This window comes from Hypanus sabinus, chromosome 11 (assembly GCF_030144855.1).
Source record: "Hypanus sabinus isolate sHypSab1 chromosome 11, sHypSab1.hap1, whole genome shotgun sequence".
Taxonomy (NCBI): Eukaryota; Metazoa; Chordata; class Chondrichthyes; order Myliobatiformes; family Dasyatidae; genus Hypanus; species Hypanus sabinus.
Genome location: NC_082716.1, coordinates 37,363,652 through 37,391,376, shown reverse-complemented (window position 1 = coordinate 37,391,376; position 27,725 = coordinate 37,363,652). Strand labels below are relative to the sequence as shown.

Genomic DNA, 27,725 nt, shown 5'->3' with positions numbered 1-27,725 from the left:
GACATTAGGAGTAGTATAAGTAACGGGAATAGGCTTCTACACAGGATAATGGAGGGAAAATCTTGTTATCCGGAAGATTGATACTGTAATGAAAGAGACCATGTATTTCTAAGACTGAAAGTCTACCTATCACTATATAACTTAGTGATCTTTGATTAGAGATATAGTTTTTTTAATATTATTTGGTACAATTAATTGACTATTACTGTACTTCTGAATGCTCAAATGTAGGTGACGTATGTAGAATCACAAATTTGGCATAATCATGAAGTACAGAATATTAGTGAATACTTCTCAAAATGTCATGAAACCCACTAGGATCAATTGGCATCAGGGTCAAGTTTACAGATATCAAAACACATGCACGTTATTGTAACAGTGAAGCCTTTGGGAACTAGTAATCACAATATGATTAGGTTTTGGTTTATTTGACAGCAGGGCAAGGAAACTTCAGCTATTTCTAAATGTATTTCAGAGGAACAAAAAAATGTGAAGAGAAGCTAAACTGGGTTATTTTGTCAAAATTATAGTTAGAAGCAGCAGTTTTAAATCGATAATGTTTGACCCTAAAAGATAAAAGTAAATAAAAGCAAACTAAATAGATAGACAGCAAATTAATGAGTCAGTCAAAAAATGGGAATAAACAAAAACATCCCACAGTAATTTACAGAAATGAAATGAAGAATAGGAAAAGAATGACCCTAATCAAAGGCAACTGACAGTCACCAAGATTTGTTATCCTTTCTTGTCCTTTCCAGTTTTGTTGCTGTATTTAATATGAAATGATCACATCATCCTCTTCTAACAGCTCTTCTCTGTTGTCTATTTGAAGATGAATGCCTCGCTTGATTCCACTTATGTCTAAGTGATTGCATTTCTTCCTACTCCTACAGTGTTCTCTGTGGGATATCCATTGAGCATCTTGGCAAAATTATTTAACAATATGGCCTCTTAAAATCAAAGACAATGTGGGATTTCATTTGAATTTACTTGTTAATAAAGACCATGCAATCCTTGTGAGAGGAATTTTGGGTTAGTGGGGCATGATGTCCCTTGGATCATTGCAAACATATTGATCAGAAATTTATAGTGTATATTAATGTTCAAAATTAAATATGAGTTTCTTCATTACACCAAAAAAAAATTGGAATATAGGAACAGGAGCCCTTCATTTCTGCCCTGGAGCCTCTTCTGATGTTCAGTGCGAGAATGCTGACAAGTGCCTAACTCCACATGCTCAATTGCCCCAGTCACCTTAATGCCTTTGGGTAATGAAGGTCAGCCAGTCTCTGCTTTAATATTAATAGTTGACCTATTTTAATTTTCCAGTTGACAAATAAGAGATTCATCTTGTTGCCACTCTTTTCCTTTAGAAGTATTTTAATGAAGCGCTTGGCTTCAAGTTTTAGACCATCATACTTAATCATCAGTTCTCTCAGTCAGTCAGTGTAAGTAGTTTTTCTAAATATTTTGAAAACAGTCAATTTGCCCCTTAGTTTCTAAACTTCAGCAATGCAGCCCTGATTAGACAAATTTGGGGTCATGTTATTATTCTGGTTAATCTGAGCAGCACTCCCTTCCTAATTACACATCCACCTAAGATGTCAAGAAATCTCACTCATCCAGGTGTGTCTAAACAGGAGTTTAAATAACCCACGAAAGACTGATATCATTTTTTTCTCCTGTGATTTAAATACTCTGCAATTGTGAGAAAGGTATGAAAGGAAGTCTAGTTTGTGTTGATTCTGGGAATAAACATAATTAGTTTATGATGAATAGACAGAGGAATAATTAATGAGATCTGCTTTAATGTTACATTGGTGAATCAGAGAACAGTACTACAGTGCAAAGCCCAGGGAACTTTGGTAAATGATTAACACACTATTGGTTAGCCATAATTTGGAGTATTATATTCAGTTCTGCTTGCCACAATGCATATACATACAACAATGTGCAAACATCTAAGACACACATATATAGCTAGGGTGTCTAAGATTTTTGCATAGTACTGTAGTAATTCTATGTATTGTATTGCTGCTGCAAAAAAAACTAACTTATTGACATATGTGAGTGATGATAAACCTGATTTTGATATGGGACTCTATTGTGAACTGAAAGTGGAAGGGGGCAAGGAGAGAGGATCATGGTTGGGAAAAGGGGAAGGGAGAGGGGAGGGTATGGGTTGCTCCAAAGAGGCATTCTGTAATAATCAATAAGCCAATTGTTTGGAATCAAGTAACCTTTTCTGGTGTCTCAGGGCTGGATGTGACTGCACCTGAGCAACCCCACACCCTGGCAGTACACCCTCACCATTCCCAACATCCTTTGCTTCTGCCAGATTTACAACCTTGCTGTCCACTCCACGTTGACAAATATAGTACTGTGCAAAAATCTTAGGCACCCTAGCTATATATATATCAAGTATTTGAAGAGAGATCAAAAGCCACAAAATGTTGGAGCTGCACGGTAGAATAGAGAATAGTGATTAGCGTAATGCTGTTACACCACCAGTAACCCGGCTTCAATTCTGCTGTTGTCCATAGGAGTTTGTGTGTTCACACTGTGACCGTCTGGGTTTCCTCCCAGGTTACAAAGATGTAGAAGTTAGTAGGCTAATTGGTCACATGGGTGAAGTTGGGCTGCGTGGGCTTGTTGGGCCAGTAGGGTGCTGCATCTCTAAATACATTAAATAAAAATAAAGAAGCTTCAGCTTCCTGGCCTAGATGAAATGAGGTGGAGAGAAAGCATGAATATTGTTTTAAACAGGTCTCCAAGTGAGCATCAAAAGACATACAAGCTTGGTGCAATTATTGTAAAGAAATTTTGCAGAAAAATAGCAGGTATTTTGACAATGTAACAGTCAGTGTACTCTGGGCAGACACAGGAAGTTCAAAAGGAGGCTGTACCCAAACTGGAGATCAGTCAGTGAAACCATAATCAATTATTCTTTTATTTTAAACCTAACAATGAAAATAAATGAACCTTTGAACCTTTAACATCAAATAAAAGATGAAATTTCCCAGAATGCAGTCGTAAATAGTAGGCACAATATTATGATACGCAACCAGCAACCATTTTATCTGACTGGGTTCCAATGTTGTATTTTTATATCTAGCAGGTGGTTGGTCATTTCCGTTTATTCCATGGAATAAAAGAAGAGTTAAATACTGATTACAGCATCAAATTATAGAAAAACAACATTGTTCAAGTTGTGACCTATTGATTAAATTTTATTTTCCACTGTTGTAATGAAAATGGGGAATGGGAAGCAGCAGTTATTTTTTAAACATACATCCCAATGTTTTAATCCATTATGAATGACATTTTTTTAACCAAACGTGCACACAGGTTTGACTTCTTATTAATGAGAGCACAGATTCTATTTCTCATCTAAATTCACCAAAGGTTTTAGGAATGTTGTCATTTACTGCCGACTCAATTAAACCAATGTACTGCAGCATGACATAATGTTACTTTAAGAAACTTTAGTTCACAATTGTTCAATTTATTAAGTTATTGGACTGATAGAACCATTTCCTTCTGATACCAAATGCCTTTGGATGTATGTATAAATATAGATTGCAGTTAGAAAAGATGAACTTTTAAAAAAAAGTTTATGTAGCAAGATCAGCAGTACTTGGGTGGGGTAAAGAGATCCCTTAACGTTGTTTCTGAAGTTAATTTGTTCAGCAAACTAAAGTTTAATAAAGAATAGTCATCACATATCTTCCATTAAGAGGCATTTTTCATTTTGATTTTAGGAAAGAATTTCATAGTTTAAAATCTGATTGAAATTCAGTATGTTCATTTAGAGGGGCATTAGGGCCACTTTGAGTTTCATAGGGACACCGATTTGTATAGCATAGAAACAAGCCCTTCGACCAGCCACATCTATATTGACCATCGTGCCTGTCCATGCCTGCATTAATTCCATGTTTTTCTGTGCCTTGCTCATTCAAGAATCTGTCCAGATGCCTCATAAATGTTATTAGTTTTCCAACTTATACCATCTATTCTGGTAGTTCATTCCAGTTACCACTACTCTGTGAAAACTGTAGCCCTTGAATCCTCTATAAACCTCCTGCCTTGCACCTTAAACAGTCTAGTTCTAGATACTTTAGCATATGAAAATAAAAAAGTTATCTATGATGAAAACGTTTGTTTAATCAGTCTTAGTATAACTATATAGATAAAATAATGTCTCTTCCATGTCTATCTGGATATCGTTTAGAAAGTCAGCTTGTAGAAAACTTAACTTTAGCTCCACCTTGTGGTAAAGAATTAATGTGTATTGTGATTATTGAAGAAAAATTACACTCGGATCTAAGACTTTAGCCTTTATTTTCAATTTTAATGGGGAATGAATCTTCAGTGTCATTTTGCTGTTCTTGCATATTTGTGGCAAAGACATTGAAACTGAAGCTACAATTCCCTTTTAAAATGGCTTGATATTTGTGCACATTTCAAATTGTGGATAATGTGCCAAAGTGATACTGGTTGTAGCAGTTGTAGAGAAAGCTACATAGAGCTTTTTTTAAAAAAAAAATATTCTCGGTGTTTTCCTTCTCTTGGTTTCCTCTTAAAGATGTTGTATTGTTGCTGCAGTGGTTATATTTCAAAGGCATCCAAACATGCCATTCATATTTGATTATAGGCCCATGAATGTCAGTTTGATTTTGCTGAGTTTTGCATGGAACTGCTGGCATTTCTCAACAGAAGTGCCAGTATGTTTCCAATTTCTTATAGGAATTCTGAACTCAGTTGTAAAGTGCACCTGAGTATTTTCCAAACATGGAGCAGTAGCTTGCTGAGATGCTGAGGAATCTGCTATTGAGTCTGGCACAGCATTGGACCTTGCACAGGATCTGATAGGCCATTCGTTTAAATGCAGATTGCAATAAAGATAAAGGAAGGTTATATTAGAATTCTTTGTATTGTACTTAAACATTTTAATTATTTTAAATACATAATTGTTTAATAACTATGTATTTTTAACAATTTTTCTGAAAATCAGAGGTTTTCAGCCAGTAAAGGTAGGTCTTATGGGGAGTTTGTTCTGGCCTACTTGTCCTTACTGTGTTGTTCAGGTCCTGCCATTGCTTGCCCCTAGTACGGTTGGCCCTCCTTATCTGTGGGGGACTGGTTCCGGGACCCCCCGCAGATACCAAAAAATGTGGATTCTCAAGTCCCTTATTTTGCCTGACCAGTGCGGTGGTTTTTAGGACCCAGTGGAACCTTGGACCTTATTTAACCTGTCTCAGTGCAGTGGACTTTAGGAGCAGGTGCAGTTCTGAATCCACAGCGTTTCTGTTCACGAAAATAATCACGATCACGATTGAAAATAAAGTGGAAGTAATAAAGCAATCGGAAAGAGGTGAAACGCCATTGTCGTTGGAAAAGCGTTAGGCTACAATCGGTCAACGATCGGAATAATTTTAATGGAGCATGTGAAAGGCCCTGTCCCGATGAAAGCTACAATTATTGCTAAGCAATGCAGTGATTCAATTATTGAAATACATATGTTTCTTAAGTGTTTTATATGCATAGAAAGGTAAAATATGTACTATATACTAAGACAAATGTTTGACTAACTGACACTAAATAATAATGGATGTACCTGTTCCAACTTCAAATCCGACTTAAAGACAGACTCAGGAACGGAACTTGTTAATAACCTGGGGACTGCCTGTACTCTTAAATAATCTCTAGATTACTTATAGTACCTAATACAATGTAAATGCTATGTAAATAGTTGTTATACTGTATTGTTTAGGGAATAATGACAAGAAAAAAAGTCTGTACATGCTCAAAGAATGAGTGCTGGAAGAGCACTTCCAGGTTTTCCCGATCCGTGGTTGGTTGAATCCGCGCATACGGAACCTGCAGATAAGGAGGGCTGACTGTACTATACATAGCAGTGAGGTCACCTTCCAGATCAGCTGAAGGGCAATTTAAGGAAAAGTGGAAGGCAGGAGCACAAGCACTAAGGGATTTGGGGATGGTGTTAGAAAATGTTGCTGAGGGAGAAGATTTGCTGTGATCTTGATGAATGGTGGGGCAAACTTGAAAGGACAAATGGCCTGCCCCTGCTTCTGTTTCTTAAGTTCCTAAGACCCACTTGGGAAAATCTGTATCTCAACAAATTCTATGATTGAAATACTCAGTGCTTCTTGTAAAGTAGATGATTAGGCTTTTTAAACCTCTGGGATTCATAGTTTATGTATTGTGCCACATGCTTCTGTAGTAACTTATAAATCAGACCTTGGGAAATCTCCAAATGATTTCCTTTGCCTAGTATTCTTAAAATCATCAATGCTGTGTAAATACTTAGCTACTCAGGCAGAAAGTCGAACTTAACTTTTCAAGTCAATCTGAAATGTTAACTCTTGTTTTATTTTCCATGTGTGCTGTCTGACCTGCTGCATGTTTCCAGCAAGCTTTTTAAATATTTTTGACTTCTAGCATCTGTAGTTTTTGAATTTTATTTACTGCAGAATGTTAATATGGTAACATGCACAGATATACAATATTACATATAATACAATGGGATAGATAGGGTTTCACTTCCATATAAAATATATTTCCAGCTGGGGGCATATTGCATAGATATTTCTTTCTTCAGGACTAATAACTTACCCCTTGATGAGAAAAGCACACATGACATTACTAAAATCATATTTTGTATTTTTAACAATAATTTCTTAGACATTTTTCTTCAAAGTTTCTGTTTAATCACTTGTTTTGAGAGTGATGATATGGTACTGATTAGATGCTATATCACCTTTGATTGCAAATGTATGGCAATAAAACTAAGTAGATGAATATGATTATATGTGCATGTTCATTTTGGTACTGAAAGATGAGTGATTTTACTAAAATAATTATTTCTTTTTTAAATGTTTCTGAAATGAGGGAAACATGCCAGAATTCCATATACTTAATTGACAAGAAAGATATTGATTACCCTTAAAAATGCTAGCAATGAAGAGGGTATGTGAACCAACGTCAGCATTCCCTCCGCTGCCCATTTCTCAAGTATTGCGGTCCTAAATGTACTCAGTTATCTCCAGTAGGTAGGCTATGTCATTTACATGCCTGACACCAGATTAGCAGGCACTATATTTTCATTCAGCATATCAAGAGACTGCCAGGTAAACTGAGGAAATAATTAAATGATATTCTCAAAGCCTCCTGGAAGATGCTAACATTCTCATTGATTCCTGGGAATCGCAAGCCAATGACTTCTCAAAATAAAGATGGGACATTTTCCGTGCCATTGACAAATCCTTTCATTAGGAACAGAGAGATACTCATAATAAATGGCAGAGGAAGAGCAACAGCTCCCAAATTACCCCCAGATCATTGCCTTCCCACCTATAGTATTGAAGTGAAAGCAAATCATCTTCAAGAGAAACACAAGGAACTGCAGGTTGTAGAATTAGAAGCAACAAAGAAACTGCTTGAGCAATTTGGTGGGTTGAACAGTCTGATTTAGGGTATCAATCCAAAATATCAGCAGTTCTTCCCCTTCCCCCCGATGCTACTCAGCATCTACTGGCAAGTTTTTGCTCAAATCATCGTCTATTCTGAGGGCTACCTAAGAGGAATAGAAAAGTAGGCAAAGCAAGTTGCAGTCAATGCAGAAAAGCTCCTCCCACCAAATCATTTAATATTGCTTTATTGTGAACAAGGTTTGGCTGTACACAAAAAATTGTTGAAGATTCAGAGGCAATTGATAGGTCAGAGACCATTGCCACTTTTGAAGATAACTAATTGAAGCAGAGAACAATGCTAGGGAATGGAGTGAGAGCAAGTCATTGGGATTCAAGATGGATTGCTCTAGTAAGCAGACAGACAGAAAAAGCAGTGAGCCAAAAGATGCTCTCCTATTTTGTAAGGTATTATTTCTATATTTCTCAGCGGAATCGGCAGTAAGGATGGAAATGAAAGTTTATGGATGACAACTAATATAGCACTTAATGAAAGACTATTGTTTCACGTGCTTTTCTTATTCTTTCTTTGCATAATTATTTATTACAGTAAAATTTTTGGTGAGCTTGTTTGATCATAGAATGGAACAGCATCCCAAATTCATATACAGTTTGTAACTTCACTAAAATGAGATATGAGCTGTATATAGTTTCACTTATTTTTTTCATACAGCACTCTTCAAATTAGTAAGTTTATCTTTTTATTTTGTTCAGGATTCCTACTCGATGCCCCTTACATCAATCCAGTGCTGGCACGTTCATTGTGAGGAATGCTGGCTCAGAACATTGGTAAGAAGCTCCTTTCATTTTCCCAAGCTTTTCCTTCCCTTTCTGTCATTCTGCCCTTGTGCCTTCAGGGAAGAGTGTTATAATCTGTTCAAACATTGGACTACAGAAGGAAGCAATTAATAAGAAAATGCTCATCTGTTTCGCAGCCAACATTTTCCAATACACAATTTATTATATAAACACTTTCACGACGTCCTTTAAAATTTGCTTGCTGTGGCGGCTTGTTACTAATGTTACCATTAAACCATACCCTGAAGACAGCAATAAAGTTGGAATGCTGGGCCCTTGCATCTTTAATCAAAGTGAATGCATGTAATCTTGTTACTGCTGTCTTTTTTTTTATGAAACTGGGCAGTGCATGGCAACTATGTATGTATGTATGTGACTTTGTAATACTCATTGATTATTCTCATTAACCTGGTTCTATTTAAACTAAATCTTCTTTATAATAAGGAAAAGAAAGAAGAATTTTAATGATTGTGCTGCATAGATCATATATAAAACAAATGAAAGCAACCAGTACCACAGCTAATGCTGTAAAAATTTAGAAGAAAGGGGTCTTTTCACACAGTTTTAAAGAGTGTTTGAAGTATAAAAAGAACTAATGAACTAAAAGGCATACATTTATTGCTGAGCTTAACACACTAGGGTTGAAGTTCATTATAACAATTAAGATACTGCTTTAGACTTTGATTAAATGTTCCTTAACATATATAATCATTTTTGAAAGCCTGGTTTTTCTTTATTCATCCTATTCCTACAATATCAGAGACATGGGGTAGGGTGAAGTAGCTAGGCAGTGAGTGATGTTCTTATATTAAATTGCCCCAATCCAATATGCTAGATTTGATTAATGTTACATTGATCAATTTTCATATCTGTTATATGCCTTCACTTTTCACCATTAGCTAAGAAGCTAGAAGGTTTAGTTTACACTCTGCTTTGTGATTAGTGGTTAACACCTCACTTTAATCTTCTGGTCATTGGGAAATATTGATTGTCGGTATAAGAGTACAATGAATTGATTACTGGGTTTCATGCTAACGTAACGTATGTTCAGTATCAGGTATTGTTCACATTAATTCCAACAATTTTGTCTCCATTGCAGATTGCTTAGTAGCAGAGATACCAATGGTGGAACTGTAGACAGGGGCAATGTGACACTACAACTATTTCGTATAGGGCAATGGTATAGAAGCAGATTGATTTGGTATTGTGTACATATGACAAAAATGAAATATTAATTTCCACTGTTATCTTGGGGAATTTAAATTAGTCTAATCACACCTCAGAGTGAAATGGCAACGGATTTCCACATATAGATTATTGTGCATGGGTGTAATTGTTTTTATTGTATGTTTGTCTTTGTTTTTAAAGAATAATGCTGGATCAAAAACATTTGTACAGCAGTTTTTAGAAAAAATATCCCAACACATTACACAAAGGTGTAATCATTCAGAAATGGACTTTGAACCAAGAAAAAATTGAGATATCAGAAAAGATGTCCAAACGCGTGGTCAGATTAGGGGGGTTTTAACCAGTTGCATAGATAGGTGAAGACTTGCCCACCAATGGTGAGATGAAGAGAGAGAATTTAAGTGGAAGTGCTAAAAGAATAGAGGGTTACATAGGTTTTGGATTAGAATTAAGCAAATGTGAGTGATAAACCTTGAAGGAATTAAAAATCAGGCTGAGGTATAGATTGCAAGCCAGTGGGCAGACAGATACGATGGATGAGTAGACTGGTATGGTGGCTGCTGAGATATGGCACCAGAATATTGAATGAGCAAGAGGCAGAATGATTTGGAAGGACAAAGTAGCTGAACCTGCCTTGAAAGGTTGAAGTTTAGCAAGTAGAGAACCTGACTCTTACAGGAAACCCTCATCACATAAATAGCAAATTCTCATTTTCAAGATTTAATGTATGTTGATTGCTTAAGGGGAACCTCTTTATTATTCTGATATATTGTGGAAAGTAATAATGTCTGTAAATTATGATAAATTTACTCTTTTGTAGTGAATGCAGCATTCATTTATCTGGTCATGTTAAATAAAACATCAGTTGGTTTATAGCCTCAATCTCGGCCTAGCTGACTAAAAGTTCAATCTTTTTCTGTCCTTTTTTGAGTGTTTATAATCAATCTAACATAGACAAAGGGAATCACATCGTGACATTTGAGACAAGCTAGTTCACAGTGGCAGTACTCTTTATTCAACTTTTAAATCTTGCAAACAATTACTGAGGCATTGAAAACTTTTGTTCTTCCAGGTGTCATGAAGTAGCCAGTTGTTTGGTGTCTCAGTGGTCTTCGTTGTTATGGTGTAATCTTAGGCCCTTTTAAAGCAACCATCATAATAGAGCGTTTAAATAGTGTTTGAGTTGTGTGTGAGATGGAGGATAGCAGGATATACTTAAAAACTGAAAGAATTAGCCCCAGAATGTGTAACCAAATTAATAATGTGTATTTACATAGTAAATCTGTCAAAATTTAATCCATTTTGAAATCTGACCATAATCTGCGATTTCACCACAAACATCAACCATATTTTCATTGTGGATAATTACTTTGAAGCTATTTTGGATAGTGATCCTCCTAAACAATTTTAAATTACACTCCTGGAGAGATTGATGGAGAAGGCATCACAAAAAATTCTTATTTTCAGTTTCCTTATAAAATGAAGTAATTGAAGTAACTTGAAGTATGCATTGTAGAATTAAAGCTTTGAACAATATACAAATGCACACAAGGAGCACTTACAAAAAGATCAAGAAACAAGCCAATTCCTCTCAGCATTTTCAGGTTGTTGGTCCTTTGTGACCTCCTCATTGAAAAGCCATGTGTAACATTCGTATTGACTTTTATTCAATATCTTAACGCATGACTAAAAACTGAACAACAAACAGTGTCCACCTCATGATGCCATAAGAGCAAATGTTAATTTAAGACAATCAAATTCCAATAATTCTAACTGGTTTTCAATTTAAAACAGAATCTACTAGCAGGTCATTTAGCATCTGTAGAAAGAGGCACAGTTTAAAATTACAAGCCCTAGACTCTGTCAGACTTCAGCATTTTCAATTTACCCTGAGGCCACAACATAGAACAGCACTGGAACAGGCCTTTCGGCCCATGATGTCTCAGCCAACTAGGATGTCAGTTTAAAGTGGACAAACCTGGGTAACTTAACAAAAAGATTGATGTGTGAGATGGCTAATAAATGTATTGAGCTAACTTATGCTGGTATTCCATGGATCACCAGGAGCAGGGAAAATCTGTTAATTTAAGGGATGGGCAGATCCATTGAAGCAATGAAATCTCTGAGGAATTCAGCTGATCAGCAGAGGCTGGTACCTCTGTTGAACTTCTAACCTTTTGGCATAAAGCACAGTTAAGTCCCACAGCAAGCTGGATGATGTATTAGAAGTAGGCCTTGCCACTTTATCCCTGATGAATTAAGCATCATTTGGTGTTTAAAAGTTCAAAGTAAATTTATTATCAAAATACATATGTGTCACCATATACAAACCTGAGATTCATTTTCTTCATTTTCTTTTGGGTATTGTTGATATTGTTGTTTTCTACACAATAGAATCAATAAAAAACTGCGCACAACAAAGACAAACAACTAATGTGCAAAAGACAACAAACTGTGCAAATACAAATAAAGGAATAAATAAATAGATAAGCAGTAAATATTGAGAACGTGAATTGTAGGGAGCTTAAGAGTGAGTCCATAGATTGTGCGGTGAGTGAAGTTATTCCCTCTGGTTGAAGAGCCAGATTCTGCTCGGTCTGACTTCTGCTAATTTTTTCGCTTTCAGACCCTGGAGGATCTGGAAGTTAAACAGAAACTTTTTTTTTCAAGCACTTTTAAATATGGCTTGAAAGCTCCTCAGGGATGTAGTTTAATTTGCTAAGGAATTGACTAACCTGCTAACTAGAAAATTGCTGAGGATATTTAATTTTCAGTATTTTGAATTCTGATTACTAGCTGATACTTTGACAAAATAATTAAAACATGTATTTTGGTGGATGGAACCGTTTTTAGTTCTGTTATTAACAGCATATCAGACCATAACAACTGTGCATTTTCAGCATCCTGTCAATAAGTTATTCTTAGATTGTGGATAATATATATAAATATATATCCATCTCTCTCTCTCTCTCTCTCTCTCTCTCTCTCTCTGTGAAATTAGTTATTAATTATTAGTTATACTATTGATGGGTATAGCCAAATGAAACTGTTCCTCCAGGGCCAAAACATAGTACCAACAGCACACCGCATATAGCACCTGTAGTTATGTTCAGAAAAATGTAGTCACAAGAAAAATTACAGCCTAACTCCCTGGGTGTTTTGGCTTGTATATTAATGGTGCATGGGATGGTGTCCTAGTCCAGCTTGTTTTCCACTGAACTAATCCTCAACCCAGTACAGATTCCAGCGTGTCCACTGAGGTCTCTGCTTCCTCCCACACTGCCTCCGGTGTCTCTTCTCCTGTGACTGCAACAGGCAACACCACCACTTGAGGCCCTGGTCTGCTCAACAAACAAAGCAACGCAGCTCCCGCACTGTCCGTCTTTCCAATGAATGAGTGAACCTTACTTGCAGTATTCTAAATTGAAATGAATTGACTTTATTTCTTACATCCTTCATATACGTGAGGAGTAAAAATCTTTACGTTACGTCTCTGCCTAAATGTGCAATTATAGTAATTTATAATAAATGGTATGTATAACAGGACGGTCAGTATAACATAGAAATACAATTGTATCAGCTTGAATTCATCAGTCTGATGGCCTGGTGGAAGCAGCCTGTTGGTCCTGGCTTTAATGCTGCAGTACCATTTCCCGGATGGTAGCAGCTGGAACAGTTTGTGGTTGGGGTGACTCGGGTCTCTAATGATTCTTTGGGCCCTTTTAACACACTTGTCTTTGGAAATGTCTTGAATAGTGGAAAGTTCACACCTACAGATACGCTGGGCTGTCTGGACCACTCTGTCAAATCCTGCAATTGAGGGAAGTAAGTTTCACATACCAGACAGTTAATGAAGTCCCACCTAACCTCAGTGAAAAAGGCTTGCTTACATTTACCCTATCTGTACCCCTCATAATTTTGGATACCTCTATCAAATCTCCTCTCAATCTTTTACATTCTATGAAATTAAGTCCAAACCTACTCAATCTTTCCTTATAACTCAGGTTCTCCAGACCCGGCAACATCCTTGTAAATTTTCTCTGTACTCTTTAAATCTTTTTTACATCTTTACTGCAGGTAGGTGACCAGAACTGTACATAATACTCTAAATTAGGCCTTGTAACATCTTATACAACTTTAACATAACATTCTATCTCCTGATACATTGATCTATGAAGGTCAATGTGCCAAAAGCTTTCTTTACAACTCTATCTGCGTATGGCACCACTTGCAATGAATTATGGACCTATATTACCAGATCTCTTTGTTCTACTACACTCCTTATTACCCTGCTGTTCATTGTGCAAGACCTACCCTTGTTGGTCGTACTGAAGTGCAACACCTCGCACTTGACTGCATTAAATTCTTCCTGCCATCTTTCAGCCAATTTTCCAACTAGTCTTGATTCCACTGCAAACTCTGATAAGCTCTGTTCACTACACCCCCAATCCTGGGGTCATCCACACATTTGCTGATTCAGTTAACTACATTATCATCCAGTTTGTTAATATAGGTGACAAACAACACCAACCCTGCAGCACACCACTAGTCACAGGCCTCCAGTCAGAGAGGCAACCATCTACTACAATCCTCTGGCTTCTCCCACAAAGCCAATGTCTAATCCAATTTACAACCTCATCTTGAATCCCGAGCAACTGAACTTTCTTGACCAACCTCCCATGCGGAACCTTGTCAAATGCCTTGCTAAAGTCCATGTAGACAACATTAACTGCCCTTCATTCACTTTCCTGATAACTTCCTTGAAAAACTCTGTAAGATTAGTTAGATATGACCTGCCATGCTGACTATCCTTAATCAGTCCATGTCTATCCAACTATTTATATATCTAATCCCTTTAAAATAACATCCGATAACTTTTCCACAATCGATTTCAGCCTCACTGGCCTATAATTTTCTGATTTATGTTTAGAGCTTTTCTTAAATAGCAGAACAACACTGGCTATCGTCCAATCCTCTGGTACCTCTGCTTAATTTATTTCAGCCATCTTTGGTAGCCAAGATGCCAAGCACTGGATTTCCCTCCCTAAACTTCTTCAGCTCTTCACATATCTTACTAATTTTATGGTACTTCTTAAATTTTGATTCTTTGATCAACTTTCCGCCATCTGCCTTGAAACATTGCAGTGCAGGTACACGCCCCTTCACTTGTGGTGTCTATGTCGAACATGATGCTAAATTAAACTAATCTCTTCTGCTTGCACACAATCTATATCCCACAATTTCCTGCATTTTTATGAGATCTGAAAGGTTCTTAAACACGACTATCATACTTGCATATCACCAATTCCCCTGGGAGCACAGTCCAAGCACCTACCTTCCTTTGTGTTAAGAAAATAAAATAAAAAAAAACTTGCCCTTGATATCTTCTGTAAACTTTCCCCCTCTCACCTTAAAGATAAGCACTCTATTTGACATTTCTAACCTGGGAAAATGACTTTTGACTATCCTAATTATTTATACCTCTCATAAATTTATAAACTTCTGTCAGATGTCCCCTCAGTTTTCAGACTCCAGAGAAAACAATCCAAGTTTGTCCAATCACTGCTTATAACTAAAACCAGCTAGTCCAGGCAGCATCCTGATAAACCTCTTCTGCACCCTCTTTACACTTCACATCCTTCCTGTAATGGGGTGACCAGACCTAATGACTCCTTATTTGGATAATTTCAGTTTTTGCTAGCAGGAACTTCTTGGAGCTTTATATGATGTTAAAGGTGCTAGAGAAGCTATTAATATTGTAGCACTATTCTCTCTAGAAATTAAGAACACTAAGCCATATTGAGGATTTATCCAGAGTGGGATTTTATTTTGAAAATTGACATGTATTTCTTAAATTCGGTATTTGGTATTTTAAGAAACAGTTTATTTCTGCACCTGGTATGGTACCGAACTTGTATCTATTAAATAAATGAACCACACTGGTATATAACAGGTAAATGGCAAATTTGACTTGTTTTTGTATACTGTTAGTTATACAATAGTTATAGTTATACTGCAGAGTCAATGTAATTAAATAGAGACAGTGAAAAGCTTATTTAAGTGAAGTTAGATCAGCTGTTTATTGTTTATTGCCGTACTGTTACTTCTTTCTATTTATTACATGTTTATTTTGCATACAAATTTTTACAGTCTGTGCAATTGTTCCTTTGACATTTCAGCAGGGCACTCTTTTTAAAAAAACTGCTTGCTCCAAGTCCAAAATCAGAATGCTATAGCATAATAATCATAATCATCTTTGATGATGGTTGCTGTCTAATCAGGAATTTACAGTTGACAGTGATCTAGACAGTTTCTCAGCTGGACTAGGTGCAGATGCTGATGTTGGATTTTTATATCAGAAGGCATTCCATTATTCAGTTTACCTGCTGTGATTTGCAAGTGGCATTCTTTCCTGTAATTCAAAATGTTAAAGGAAAACTGTCAGTTTCAAATATATTCCATTACTGACCTTTTGATAAAATACTTATGACTAAATAAATTCAGACTATAAATCTATCTAGCCTGTTAGTAAAACTTGATTCATGTCTTGTAGAAAGTATATCCAAAAAGAAAGCATGTTTGCTTTACAGAAGTTGTATTTTGTGAACTTGTGATTTATTGGAAAATGAATAGCCATGTTTTCCCCAGTGAGCCCTTCTGTACTGCTTATAGGAAGTCCAGTGAGTGGCAAATCTGCTTCCCTGCAATAACTCGTTTAACATTGCTGTGTACAGAGTAACACGACAGTAATAGTTTAAATTACAGATGGCAGAATTGAAGCCACACAGCTTGAAGCTATAGTCTTCTGGCTCTACTCTTTCTCTTTACTCTGAAGTAGACACCTAGAGTTTCATAGCATTTGAAATGAATTGGTATATTTATCTCTTCAAAATATTTTTGAAGATGCGTAGACATTTTTCTCAGGATACTTTGACCAACAGTATATTTTTCTCCTTGATTTATCTCGTCGTACCATGCTTTGGGGATTTCTAGGTCTCTATTTATAGGCTCTTATAAATACAAATCTTAATCTAAGTGTTCTGAGATATGCAACAGAACACTTGTGCTTTTCGGGGAAAGTGGGTTAACTCACTACACAAGCACACAAGGATTTAAAGCTATCTTACTTATTCCCAATCTCTGTTTCTTTGCCTGCTACATGTGTAGCTGATGTCTGACTAAAAGGTACCACTGCCCTCCTGCAAGATGATATTGGAGGCCTGTCACTTCAGATGTTCAATTGAAGAGAATAGTTTAGGAAGTCTGCGCAGGAGATGCCAGGAAGCTATGCTTCATTGGCCTTGTGGTTTTAATGTCAAACTTCCGTGGCAAATGTTTGCACAGTTCATAAAAATTTATATTGACACACAAAGAAAACTACCCATCTGTTAATCAGAACAGTATAACCAACACTGCTCTTACTATCAAGGCTGTTGAGAGCAAACGGGACTAACAAGCTCGGTTGTCAAGTGAACTCAACCCTTTTAGGTTATTTTACTGATTACTCTGTTAATATTGAGCTTTGGCATTGCAGTTAGTGGCTATTGTTCTTGCATTATCTCCTTCTGGCACTTTAGCTTCTGATAGTAGTTAGAGGTAACCACTCATTCTAATGTCTGTTCACACCTTTTTGCTGTCACTTTCTTTGATAGATGAGCTAAAGGTAGTAGATCATTTACTTGCTTTCTCAGACTCACTTGTCATTGTTATGAGAAGGAGCAAGGGCTGTGTGGGTCATTGAATTCCTCTTGACTACAATAATTAACTTGGTGTAGAATATTTTTGAGCTCTGTATATTAACCCATAGGAATCTGTCAGAGGACTGTATGAGTTTGCACAAAAGCTGCAAATGATGGCTTCTTCCCAGTTTGCATTTGCTTTTGAAGATGCACTATAAGCCTTCCCTGGCTCTGAATTGCAGGGGTAAGCTCTAACACAGATAAGATGGACTCAAGACATAGGAAGTGGTAAGGAAAAGAAGAGAGTAGAACACAAACCAGCAAATCAAGCCTTGAAAACATGTAACTTGCTTAATCATTTGCATTAATCATCTTAATCATTTGAAGTAAGATCTCAAATTTTACATTTAGATTTTTAAAACAAAACTCAAAAATCAAAACAAGGTGAGAAATCCCTGCAGTTCTAGTGATGTGATCCTGACCTAAGGGAAGACGACCCAGAATTTTGCAGTTACTCTGTTGAGTGGTACAAGAGGCTGGGGGTGGGGGTGGGGATAGAGGAAAATCTTGAAAGGGTAATGGAATGGGCAGATATAAGCCAAATCCAGTTATATATAGATAAAATGAAGAAAAAACATTTGGCATAGGAAGTGGCAAAAGAAATTGTAAAGGAGTGGATTCCGGTATTTAAAGATGATTCAGAAACACCGAGGAAATAGAAGCTGGATTCTATTCATATGATTCCTCAAATCTATCCCACCATTCAATAAGGTAATGTCCATTTTCTTGCCTAATCCACATATCTACTGAACTTCCGGGGGGGTGTTCAAATATCTTTTATCAATCTCAGCTTTCAGTATACTCAATTATTAATCTCTTAAGATGAGACAACAGCTTTTCACCAACCATTTTACCAATCCCTGTCATCTGTGCTTCTGTGAGATTATCAATCATTCATTTAAACTCCAATGCAAATGAGCCTGTCTTTAATCATTAAACAACACTTTCATCATAGGAATGAAATTAACATTTATATAATTTCTTAGATAAAAAGAAATGCACTATTTTTACTAAAACTCAAAAACTTGAAGTTTAATCTTAAATGTGGCCTTAAGTATATAAAGGCCAAGCATTCAAAGGGCACACCCCAGTTAACAGCACACTGATGACGACTCCTTGCACGGTGATGAAATGTTTGTAAGTAAATTGCCAAGATCGGAGAACCATTCAATCCAACCAGTTGTATATCTCTTTTTGCATCTTCTGTAGGTGATTTTCCAACCTGATTTTATACGAAGGGTGATTGATAAGTTTGTGGCCTAAGGTAGAAGGTGTCAATTTTAGAAAACCTAGCAGATTTATTTTTCAGCATAGTCCCATCCTACATTTCACACTTAGTCCAGCAGTCATGGAGCATATGGATCTTGGACCTCCAGAAAGTGTCCACAGCAGGGGTGATTGATAAGTTCGTGGCCTAAGGTAGAAGGAGATGTTATTAACTTCAAACTTTCTGCATAATTACTCAAAGACTTGACCTACATGTGCATGTAACGAGAGCTGTAAAACTCATCTCCTTCTACCTTAGGTCACAAACTTATCTATCACCCATCTGTGGACACTTTCTGGAAGTCCAAGATCCGTATGCTCCACGACCGCTGGACTAAGTGTGTAACTATAGTTGGGGACTATGTTGAAAAATAAATGTGCTAGGTTTTCTAAAATTGACGCCTTCTACCTTAGGCCACAAACTTATCAATCACCCCTCGTAAGATCAATGCACATAAGTCACAATTTCCCATGTTACCTATCATGAATAGAAGTTCTAAATAACAAATATCCTTGAAATAATACTTGTAGCCATCTTTGAGTAGCAGTCATCCTGCCTAAAATGATGCATTTATTCTATCCTTTCAGGTAGTCTTTCATGCTGGTTAATGTCTAAACTCTATACCTTCCCAACCATGTAAACTCATTTAGTATATATAAAGCACTTGTTTGGCACTCTGCTCAGATTCATTTTGATGTACTAAACAGTGCCTTGAAGAAGTATTTAGCTCCCACAACCATATTCACATTTTACTGTCCCATTTTCTAATTTTAAAATATATTAAAGTGTGATTATTTTGAGCTAATCTACAAAACATTGTGCATCATACCAAATCAAAAGGAAGATTCCTAAGCTTGTCAACAATTTTCTAAGAAATTAAAGCCAAAATTTTAAGGCTGAAGAAGTATTAATTCACTTTGTAGTTACTACACTGATTTTTCTCAGGTACAATATTGTATATTACCTTACCAACTCAACCAATTTGTTGAATTAGAAAATAGGAGGATCACCTGAATAAATACCCCCTCTCTCTCCAATAGTATGGTAGATTTTGAACAGATCGAACCAAAATGAAGACAAAAGAACATTCAAGGCAAGTCAGGGAAATGGTAATAGAAAAGGACAATTCTGGAGAAGTGTACAAGACTATCTCAAAGGCACTGAGCGTTACTTGGAGCTCAGTGCAGTCCATCATGAAAAAGTGGAAAAAATATGAAACCACAGCCACTCTAACCCATGCTGTGTTAAGCCTCGAGCTAGCAACTTGGTTTCGTAAAACACGCAAATGCTAAAGAAGCAGGAAGGTTGCGACTACAAACATAGCCACGCTGCCTAGGTCAGGCCACCCCTCTGAACTTAGTTGCTGGAGAAGAGTGGCATTTGTAAGGGAGGCTACTGTGACAGCAACAGTCACTCTGAGTGAGCAGCAGATGTCAATGGCTGCAACTGGAGATGAAATTCAAGACTTCAGAATCTCTTAAGGCCTTGCACAAATAGGGTATTTATGAAAGAATGGCAAGGAACAAGACCTGGCTAAAAGAAAAAAGCACATCCTTGCCTGTGAAGACTTTGCCAAGTTTCTCTTAGAAGAGATTGTAAAGATGTGGAAGAAGGTCTTGTGGTTGGATTAGACTTTTTAGCCTCAACACCACATGGTACATGTGACATAAATCTAAGACTGCGCAACCACCAGGTAACACCATCCCTATGGTGGAGGTAGCATCATGCTATAGGGAGGATTTTCAGTATCAGGGACTGGAAATCTGGTTGATTCCCATCGTCAGATGAATGCTGCTAAATAGAGAGAGATCCTGGTTAAAAAACCTGCTAGCCTCTGTCAGTAAGTTTAAACTGAGGAGGAAGTTCATTTTTCAGCAGGACAATGACTCAAAGTATACTGCCAGAGCAACCATGGAGTGGCTTCAAATGAAGAAAACTGATGTCGTTGAATGGCCCAGTGGGAGTCCTGACTTTAACCTGATCGAACATCTCTGGCAAGACCTCAGAATTGCTGTCCACTGTCACTGCCCAACTAACCTGGCACAGCTTGAGCAGTTTTGCAAAGAGGAATGGGGAAATCTTGCTCCATCACATTGTGCAAAGCTAATAGATACATCCAAAAAGACTACAATAGTAGCTGCAAGAGGTTGTTCAACTAATTACCGAGCAGAGGGTATGAATAGTTTTGAACTGCTGACAATTCAGTTTTTGAATTTTTAGTTTTTTTGCTTTACAATTTTCAGGGTTTTTTTTGCCTCTACTGTGTGTGTGTGGAGGGAGAGGAGCATGTAATTCACAAATAAAAGTTTTCAGTGAAATGAATCAAAATCCCTGGTTGTAATACTCATTTATGTGAACCAAAAGTCGGAGGCTGAATACTTATACAAGGCACTGTATGCTCAAGTTCTCTCTTGTCTGCCCCATAATTAGATCCTTACTGCAGAGAGAAAAAAAATCACAGTTATGTTTCTGGGATGGAAGCCTAAATTATATGAATAGACTGGATAGGCTAGAGTTTTTCCCCCTTGAAGCATAAGAGGTTGATGGGTGATTTTTTAAAGACCTTATAAAATCATGAGGGGTGTAGATAAAGTGAAGGGTCACAGTCCTTTTCCCAGGGTAGGGGATTCTAAAACCAGATGGCATAGATTTTAGTCTGAGAGAGGAAAGATTTAAAGGAGGTATGAGGTGCATCTTTTTCACACAGAGGGTTGTGGGTATATGAAATGACGTACCAGAGGAAATAGTGACGGGTGCAGTTAGCACATTTAAAAAAAACATTTGGACTGGTACATGGATAGGAAACACCTTCTGATGGTGTTAATGGTCAAACTATTTGTAGAAATTATTTGTATAGATTTTCTTGGAATATGAAAGATCATATAGCTTTGCCTTAAATCCAGTAGTCTCTAAGAAAACAATTCTAATGAAAAGTACTATACAGCTCCCCCCCCCCCCCCCCACTTTGTGTATTTAATGTGGTTTGGTAGCAAGGTTTATCGTAATAGATCTCTTTTTGTTCTGTCAACTCCAGTGATAGCAATGGCTGGGAGGGAACATATGTACTTTGAACTAATTTAATTGAAAGCAGTGAAGGATGACAGTTTAGGCTGTGAACCGGCATGTAAACCAAAGCATATCCTGAAATAATTTGTTTCTTTTTCAAATTATTATGATATGAAAATGTATTCTGACAATTATTTGCAGAAAATAACTAAAAATGCCTCTTGCTTGAAGAAGTGATAATGTGCAGAAGAATGATTGGAAGGAGAAATGAAAACATCCAGTTTTGTTCTTTCCTAATATGACAATTTGAAATTATGACATTTTTCAACATTCTAGGAATTAAAATATACAAATAATAAAACAAATGTAAAAACTCAGTGGTGATGTCTAAGGATTAAATAGCCAATAACCATATTCCAAATCAATGTCAAAGGAGGAGAAATAAGAAATTATTAATAGTTGATATTCAATATTTAATTCTAAATACTTCTTTTATTGCAGGGTGCCAAAAAGCTGTGTCCACAGTGCAACACAATCACATCCCCTGGAGATCTCAGGCGCGTGTATTTGTGAAGAAGTAGGATATGGAAGAGAGGCCACAGTTATCCTGAGGTCTAGTTAGACACAATGCCTCGCAGCAGGAAGAGGACCATGGACATTTGTGGGGTAGCACCAAAAAAAGTGTACAAATATTCCATTTTTGTTTTTCTCTTAAATGTTTGGAAGAAGAGAGGCAACCCATCCAGGTGGAAAACTTGGTAATCCTGTTAGTTGTACCTTTAAAAAAAAAGGATCCCCAATACCCATCCGAGTTTTATCAGATGATTGATGCTCTGAACTTATACACAAGCTCCTCCCTAATTCTGGTTCTGGAAGCTACGTCTGCTAGAAGACATTCTGGGCTGTACATTGTGAATGGACCTGTACTGTGTTCTATTGTGGTGTTATAGTGACAAAAAAAAGATGAAGCACATGTAATATAAATTATGTATGTTTACACCATTGATTGTGTATAAATGGAATAGACTTATGAACAGTGCATACTAATAAGTCCTTAATCATTTTGAGAGAAAAAAAGAGAAGCGATACGCATTAAACCTTCAGTAATTTTTACCCGACTGCCTAAGATTGAAGTATCTGGAGCTGTTGGTTAAAAATGAATCTGGTATAATGAATAATTTGTGGTGTATATTTCTCATTCAGAGTAAAGGAACAGCTTTGGTAATGGCTGTAATAATACCCATAACTTAAATGCTAAATGATGTAGACAAGTTGGCTTGTCTTAGTTGTAACAAATGGGCTGCTTGTACTAGAAGCCTGACCCATTTTAAATATCAGGCAGCCGCAGCAGCAGTCCACTGAGGGAAAAATAGGCTGAGCCCAATGTAGAGGCCACGGTCCACTCCCTGAACTGTAAGCTGTGTTTGTTCTTGTGGACCAGCGTTGTGCTGTGTGTCTCAGTTGTACCAGAATATGTAACCAGTTATAATGTTTGTTCTTCATGTGAAAATTCCTGGAATATACTCAAGGATTTGAAGGTAGATTTTGAAAGGGATGCAGAGCTCTCGTGATACATAGTTGCCTGCAACAATTTGGCATCACTGCCCCTCTCAAACATGGTAACTGAATTGGCTTCATCCACTGTTTCTGAACATCTTTCCAGTGTTACCAGTTGTTAAAGTTTGTACAGCCCATCATTATACGTCTCCCAGTTTTAGTGTTGTGTCTTGTTAATAAGGTGGTTAGACTTTGGTTCCTGATTCTCTTCTGTATCACATTTATGCTACATTCTGGGACGATCACAAAGACGTGCAGCTTGTAATTTCATATAAAATGCTTGGCTCCCAAGGAACCAATCATAAAACAAGTGGAGCCATTAAAATCCACTCAATTCTTTACAAAAACACTTGTGGGCTATGACAACCCACAGGTCTAAAAAGAAACAAAAATATTACTGATTTATTGTAGAAACTGACCTTTGGTGTAAAAGGAATCTCCTGGCCAGAGGGCTATATGATACAATTTAAATGTAACAACTGTTTTGACGTTGGTTGGACATAGTTGCAATTCCTTACAATTTTAGTTCCTTTTTTTTCTCTTTAATGACCAGTTGCTGTTTTGATGTTTCCAGACATCCCATAAACGCTGGACTTTTTTTAAAAACAACGATTGCCACAGTTCATGTAATATGGCTTTAATGAACAAAGCTTGAAATATCCATTAACACACTGGCATTTGCTAATAAAATATTCAGAGTCCTTGCAAAATAAATTGTGGTTGTCTGTGCCAGTACAGAAGCAAATTATTTAATTATAAGGTATTTTCTGGTTTGCACTCTATGTGTTGTTTATTCTGAGGAATTAAAAATCATGGGGTCTATTTTAAGCAATTACATGCAAGCAGGTATTAGACTATTGTTTGCTTAAAAATACTAACAAGTGTCAAATCTGGACATTCCATGGCACATAATTGTAAATAACCATTTAAATTTGGGTGATATTTTGATCAATCAGACAGGATAAAATTTTCTTTAATTGTTAAATGCTGAGAGTATGAAGTTAAATAACAGCAGTAGTGTTGAGCTAGAAACTCCATATGAAACTGTTGTTAAAACTGATAGCAATGTGCAACCTACCAGACAACCGACCTGATCTTCATTGATGGCGTTATCAAGGTTTGTGATGCAAATACTGAAGAAGAAAGAAGTGCAATCTTCGCAATGGGTTTGTGATGCCATTTATTTTGTGAAACACATAGATTATGCTTAGTTTTATTCATTGTCATTGTTTCTCCGTACTATAGCCCAAAGTAGTGAGCTTTATTGGGGGGAAACAGCAAATGGGTTATTCATGTAGTTTAAAAATAATAGAAGTAGCATTCTGGGAATGGCAGTGATGACTTGGAAAGTAGAACAATTCATAACTACCCATGAATGAGCTAAATTAACTACAATAAATTGGCAGTATCGTCAAGTAATTTTCATTTAGGTTTGTTGACAAGTGTTTGGGCCTCTAGGCTCATTACATTTGCTGTTTGTTTTTGCTAAGTGGAAATGCTGCCTCATAAGTTTCTTTCATTCCATTTCATAAGGTACTACAAATGAAGATATTCAAGAGGCAAAATAATTAACAATAAGAATTGCTGCTTTTCATGTTCTCCATTGAGTTCCTTTCATGCAAAACCTTGTCCTCTTATTATTTCCATAATCTGTAATGCACAGATTTATGTGAATGATTCACTAATGAGAATTATGGCCAGATGTTTGAATACTCTTTCCAGTGATACTTGAGGATTGGGAGTCTGCCCACAGATTTTTATTTTCTTTTACCTTTCTGCACTGCACTATTCCTTTGAAACTATTGATCGGGAGCTATGTGAAAGTAACATTGCAACTAGTCCTGAGATTTTTTCCTCCACCCCTGCAGTGAAGAAACTTGCACTATTTTTCAGACCCTGTTCTAGCCAGAGCCAGTGTGAAAGCAAGAACTTAGCAAGTAAATAAAGTCATCCTTATCATCCAGTTTTCTTTTAATCCCTGTTTTAGACAAATAAAGCAGAAGTCTTGCTTTGCTGTTTTTTCAAATTTGTTGAGGATGGAATACAAGTTGACAGGATGAAAATGGTTATATAATTTTCTGTACGTAACTTTCTGGTTTCAAAATACGTGTTGTGAACATCCACAAGTTAATTTAATCATCTGATGTTTGTTGCATATAAGTTGGTTATTGTACTCAATTCTTACAGACTATGCTTATTTTGTTTACCACCTTGATAGAACTTCTCAGTGTTAGTAAGGGGCTGAAAGTTGGATAAAGTTGAAAGGAGCTGACATACTAAGAAAAGATATATTAGTTGGAGTTTTTCTTCCTTGTTTGGTTTTCTTTATTGAAACTCTTCTCTGCAAGTGTTTCTTTCCACCTTTTATGATGGTGCATCTGTTTATGGTGTCACTGCTAACAAAATCGCACTAAGCCTTATGCTATTTAAGGTAGAATTGTCTTTTACAATTTATGACTTATGTATAACATCCAATTCAGGCTGCAGATCTAATGGCACTGTTGAATTCCATTGTGTTTCAAAAATCTTTTCCAGCCAGGTGTGTTACGATGCTTGTCGAATCTGTCAAAATGCTTCCCTGCAATCAGCATTCAGAAGACTTGTTTCAAATGATCATGAAGAAGGATTTAACTGTATTAATTCCACATTAACACCATATTTCTGAAGAACTACATAACTTCCCAATCCATTCAGTACCAGACCTGTAAACAATCAGGTAAAGTGAGTGATTTTAAGAGGCAAACGTCCCTTGGAGATGCAGTGGCAAACCTGATATGGAGTTACTTGTCAAGATACTGATTAAGTTAATCAGCACTTGCAGCTATTTCCTCCCTTCTCTTTAACAACCCCCATCCCAAAAAAAGTGGGCACATTGAAATAAATTCAATCCACTTTTGTGTCAATTGCTCAATAGCATAACTGAATCAAAATGCCAGGTTATACAGATGCCGAATAAAACAGTTCCCACACTACCTCTCATAGTTTTCTATCTTCTGGATGTACATGACATTTAATAAAGGTACATTCATGTGGGGCTATATTTCATAACAAACATCTTTTGCAGTTCTTCTTACAGTGAAATGAACTGGTGACGTTGGTGTGTGAAGACAATAATTATTTTCCTTAAAGTTAATTTGATAATTATGTCCAGAGTAATGGCAAAAGAACTTTAATCAGAATATGGCATGGTATGTTGAGTTTAGATTGAGATGAGATGGTTCTACCACAAGAGTAATATTCTCCACCAAGATGTAATCTCTACTCCTCTGTCCCATTTTGCTTTGGATCCACAGGCAACATCCCATGACAGAAGTCAAGTATCCATTAACTATAATTTGGTTTGCTAACACAATTGTTCCTCCATTTGGAAGATATGTATTTTTTTCCTATCTTTTCGCATCGCCCTGAAGCAAATGAATCATGGGGTGGGAATTTGGTTACTATGGGGAGGTTTAGGGTGGAAGCTGGGATTGCTGAACTAATTATGTGCTCAGGTTGGGGTTTCATACATTTTCCTAATGACATACAAGGTCATTCAATCCTTTGGATCTATGCCAGCTTTTGGAGCAATTCCATCACTCCCACTCCCCTACTTTCCTGCAGCCCAGATAGCCTCTCCATATTAATGCATTGATTTTCCAGTGCACCAACAATAATATCTTTACTTTGATTCCTGTTTAACGTTGAAATTCTGCTTGAGCCCTAATTAAGTGCTGGAACCTTAGTGAGAAGTGACTTCATGAAGCTCAGGATATAACAGCACGTACGAGGATTCTGAAGATCTAACAATAGAAGTGAACTGTGGAATGAGCAAAATAAGGCCAAAGATGTAACAAGTTAGAACTGCATTTTTATGAGTGCTTCCTTCCTTCCCGCCTCCCCTACTGAACATTTAAACAGCAGGACTGCATTGTGGGTAGAAAAGGATACTGTAAGGTTGAGTGATTTAACCACCTTCTGTCTGGTTTGCAAATGTAAAATTGATGCATTCTGTGCTTGACATTGGCATAGACCAAAAGCCTTTTATTGTAGAATTTGCGCTTTGTGTCTCCGTGTGAAGCCTGTACCTTAAAAGTATTGGATTTCTGAGTCTTGCTGTTGAAATACTTGTAAAGAAAATAATAAATTTTTTGTAACTCACCATATATAAAGGAGTAATGAGAAATTCTTTGTATGGTTGAAGACCCAGTGCAAAACGTTTTTGTTTACTGTCAGCAGAAACAAGTAAATTTGGAGTTACTTCTCATTTATAGGTAATGTACACTTCTGTTTATGTGTCATAGCGAAATGTCAGTGCACTTCACGATGGTATATAGACAAAATCGACACTGAATTAGAAACAGTCATTGCAAGGAAGGCAACCAATAGTGTAGTTGTAAAAACAAGTTTCAAAAAGTACTTTAATGCTGGATAGGAGCACGCGAAAGGGTTTAGGGAGGAATCTCCACAGCATAGTCCTTTATACATTGTAGAGGAAAGCAGGGTATGAAATGGCAAAATTTGAAATCAGAAATGAGTATTTTAACATTTGTGGGTTTGCATTAAGGAGAAAATGAAATTTGTCCTTTTAGAAGCTATAACTGAAATACGTAAATGCAACAAACCAATCGTTATGAAATTGCTCTGAAATGATCCACAACCTGTGTATTGGATGGTGCTGTCAGCTGCTAATTCACTGGT

General features: G+C 36.8%; 1 protein-coding gene across 9 annotated transcripts in view; it reads left to right on the top strand.

The window, feature by feature from the left end:
- Positions 1-27,184, top strand: part of rnf220a (ring finger protein 220a) — a 467,383-nt gene extending 440,199 nt beyond the window's left edge. For 7 of the 9 annotated variants that reach the window (XM_059984135.1, XM_059984137.1, XM_059984131.1 and 4 more), the window contains 2 exons: positions 8,205-8,279; positions 21,990-27,184. In XM_059984135.1, the coding sequence (XP_059840118.1) occupies positions 8,205-8,279; positions 21,990-22,061 (147 nt within the window). In that variant the 3' untranslated portion in view covers positions 22,062-27,184. Of the gene's footprint in view, positions 1-8,204; positions 8,280-9,387; positions 10,305-21,989 lie in introns of those variants that run through there. The other 2 variants (XM_059984132.1, XM_059984136.1) reach the window with 1 other exon arrangement.
- Positions 27,185-27,725: the final 541 nt, after the last annotated feature.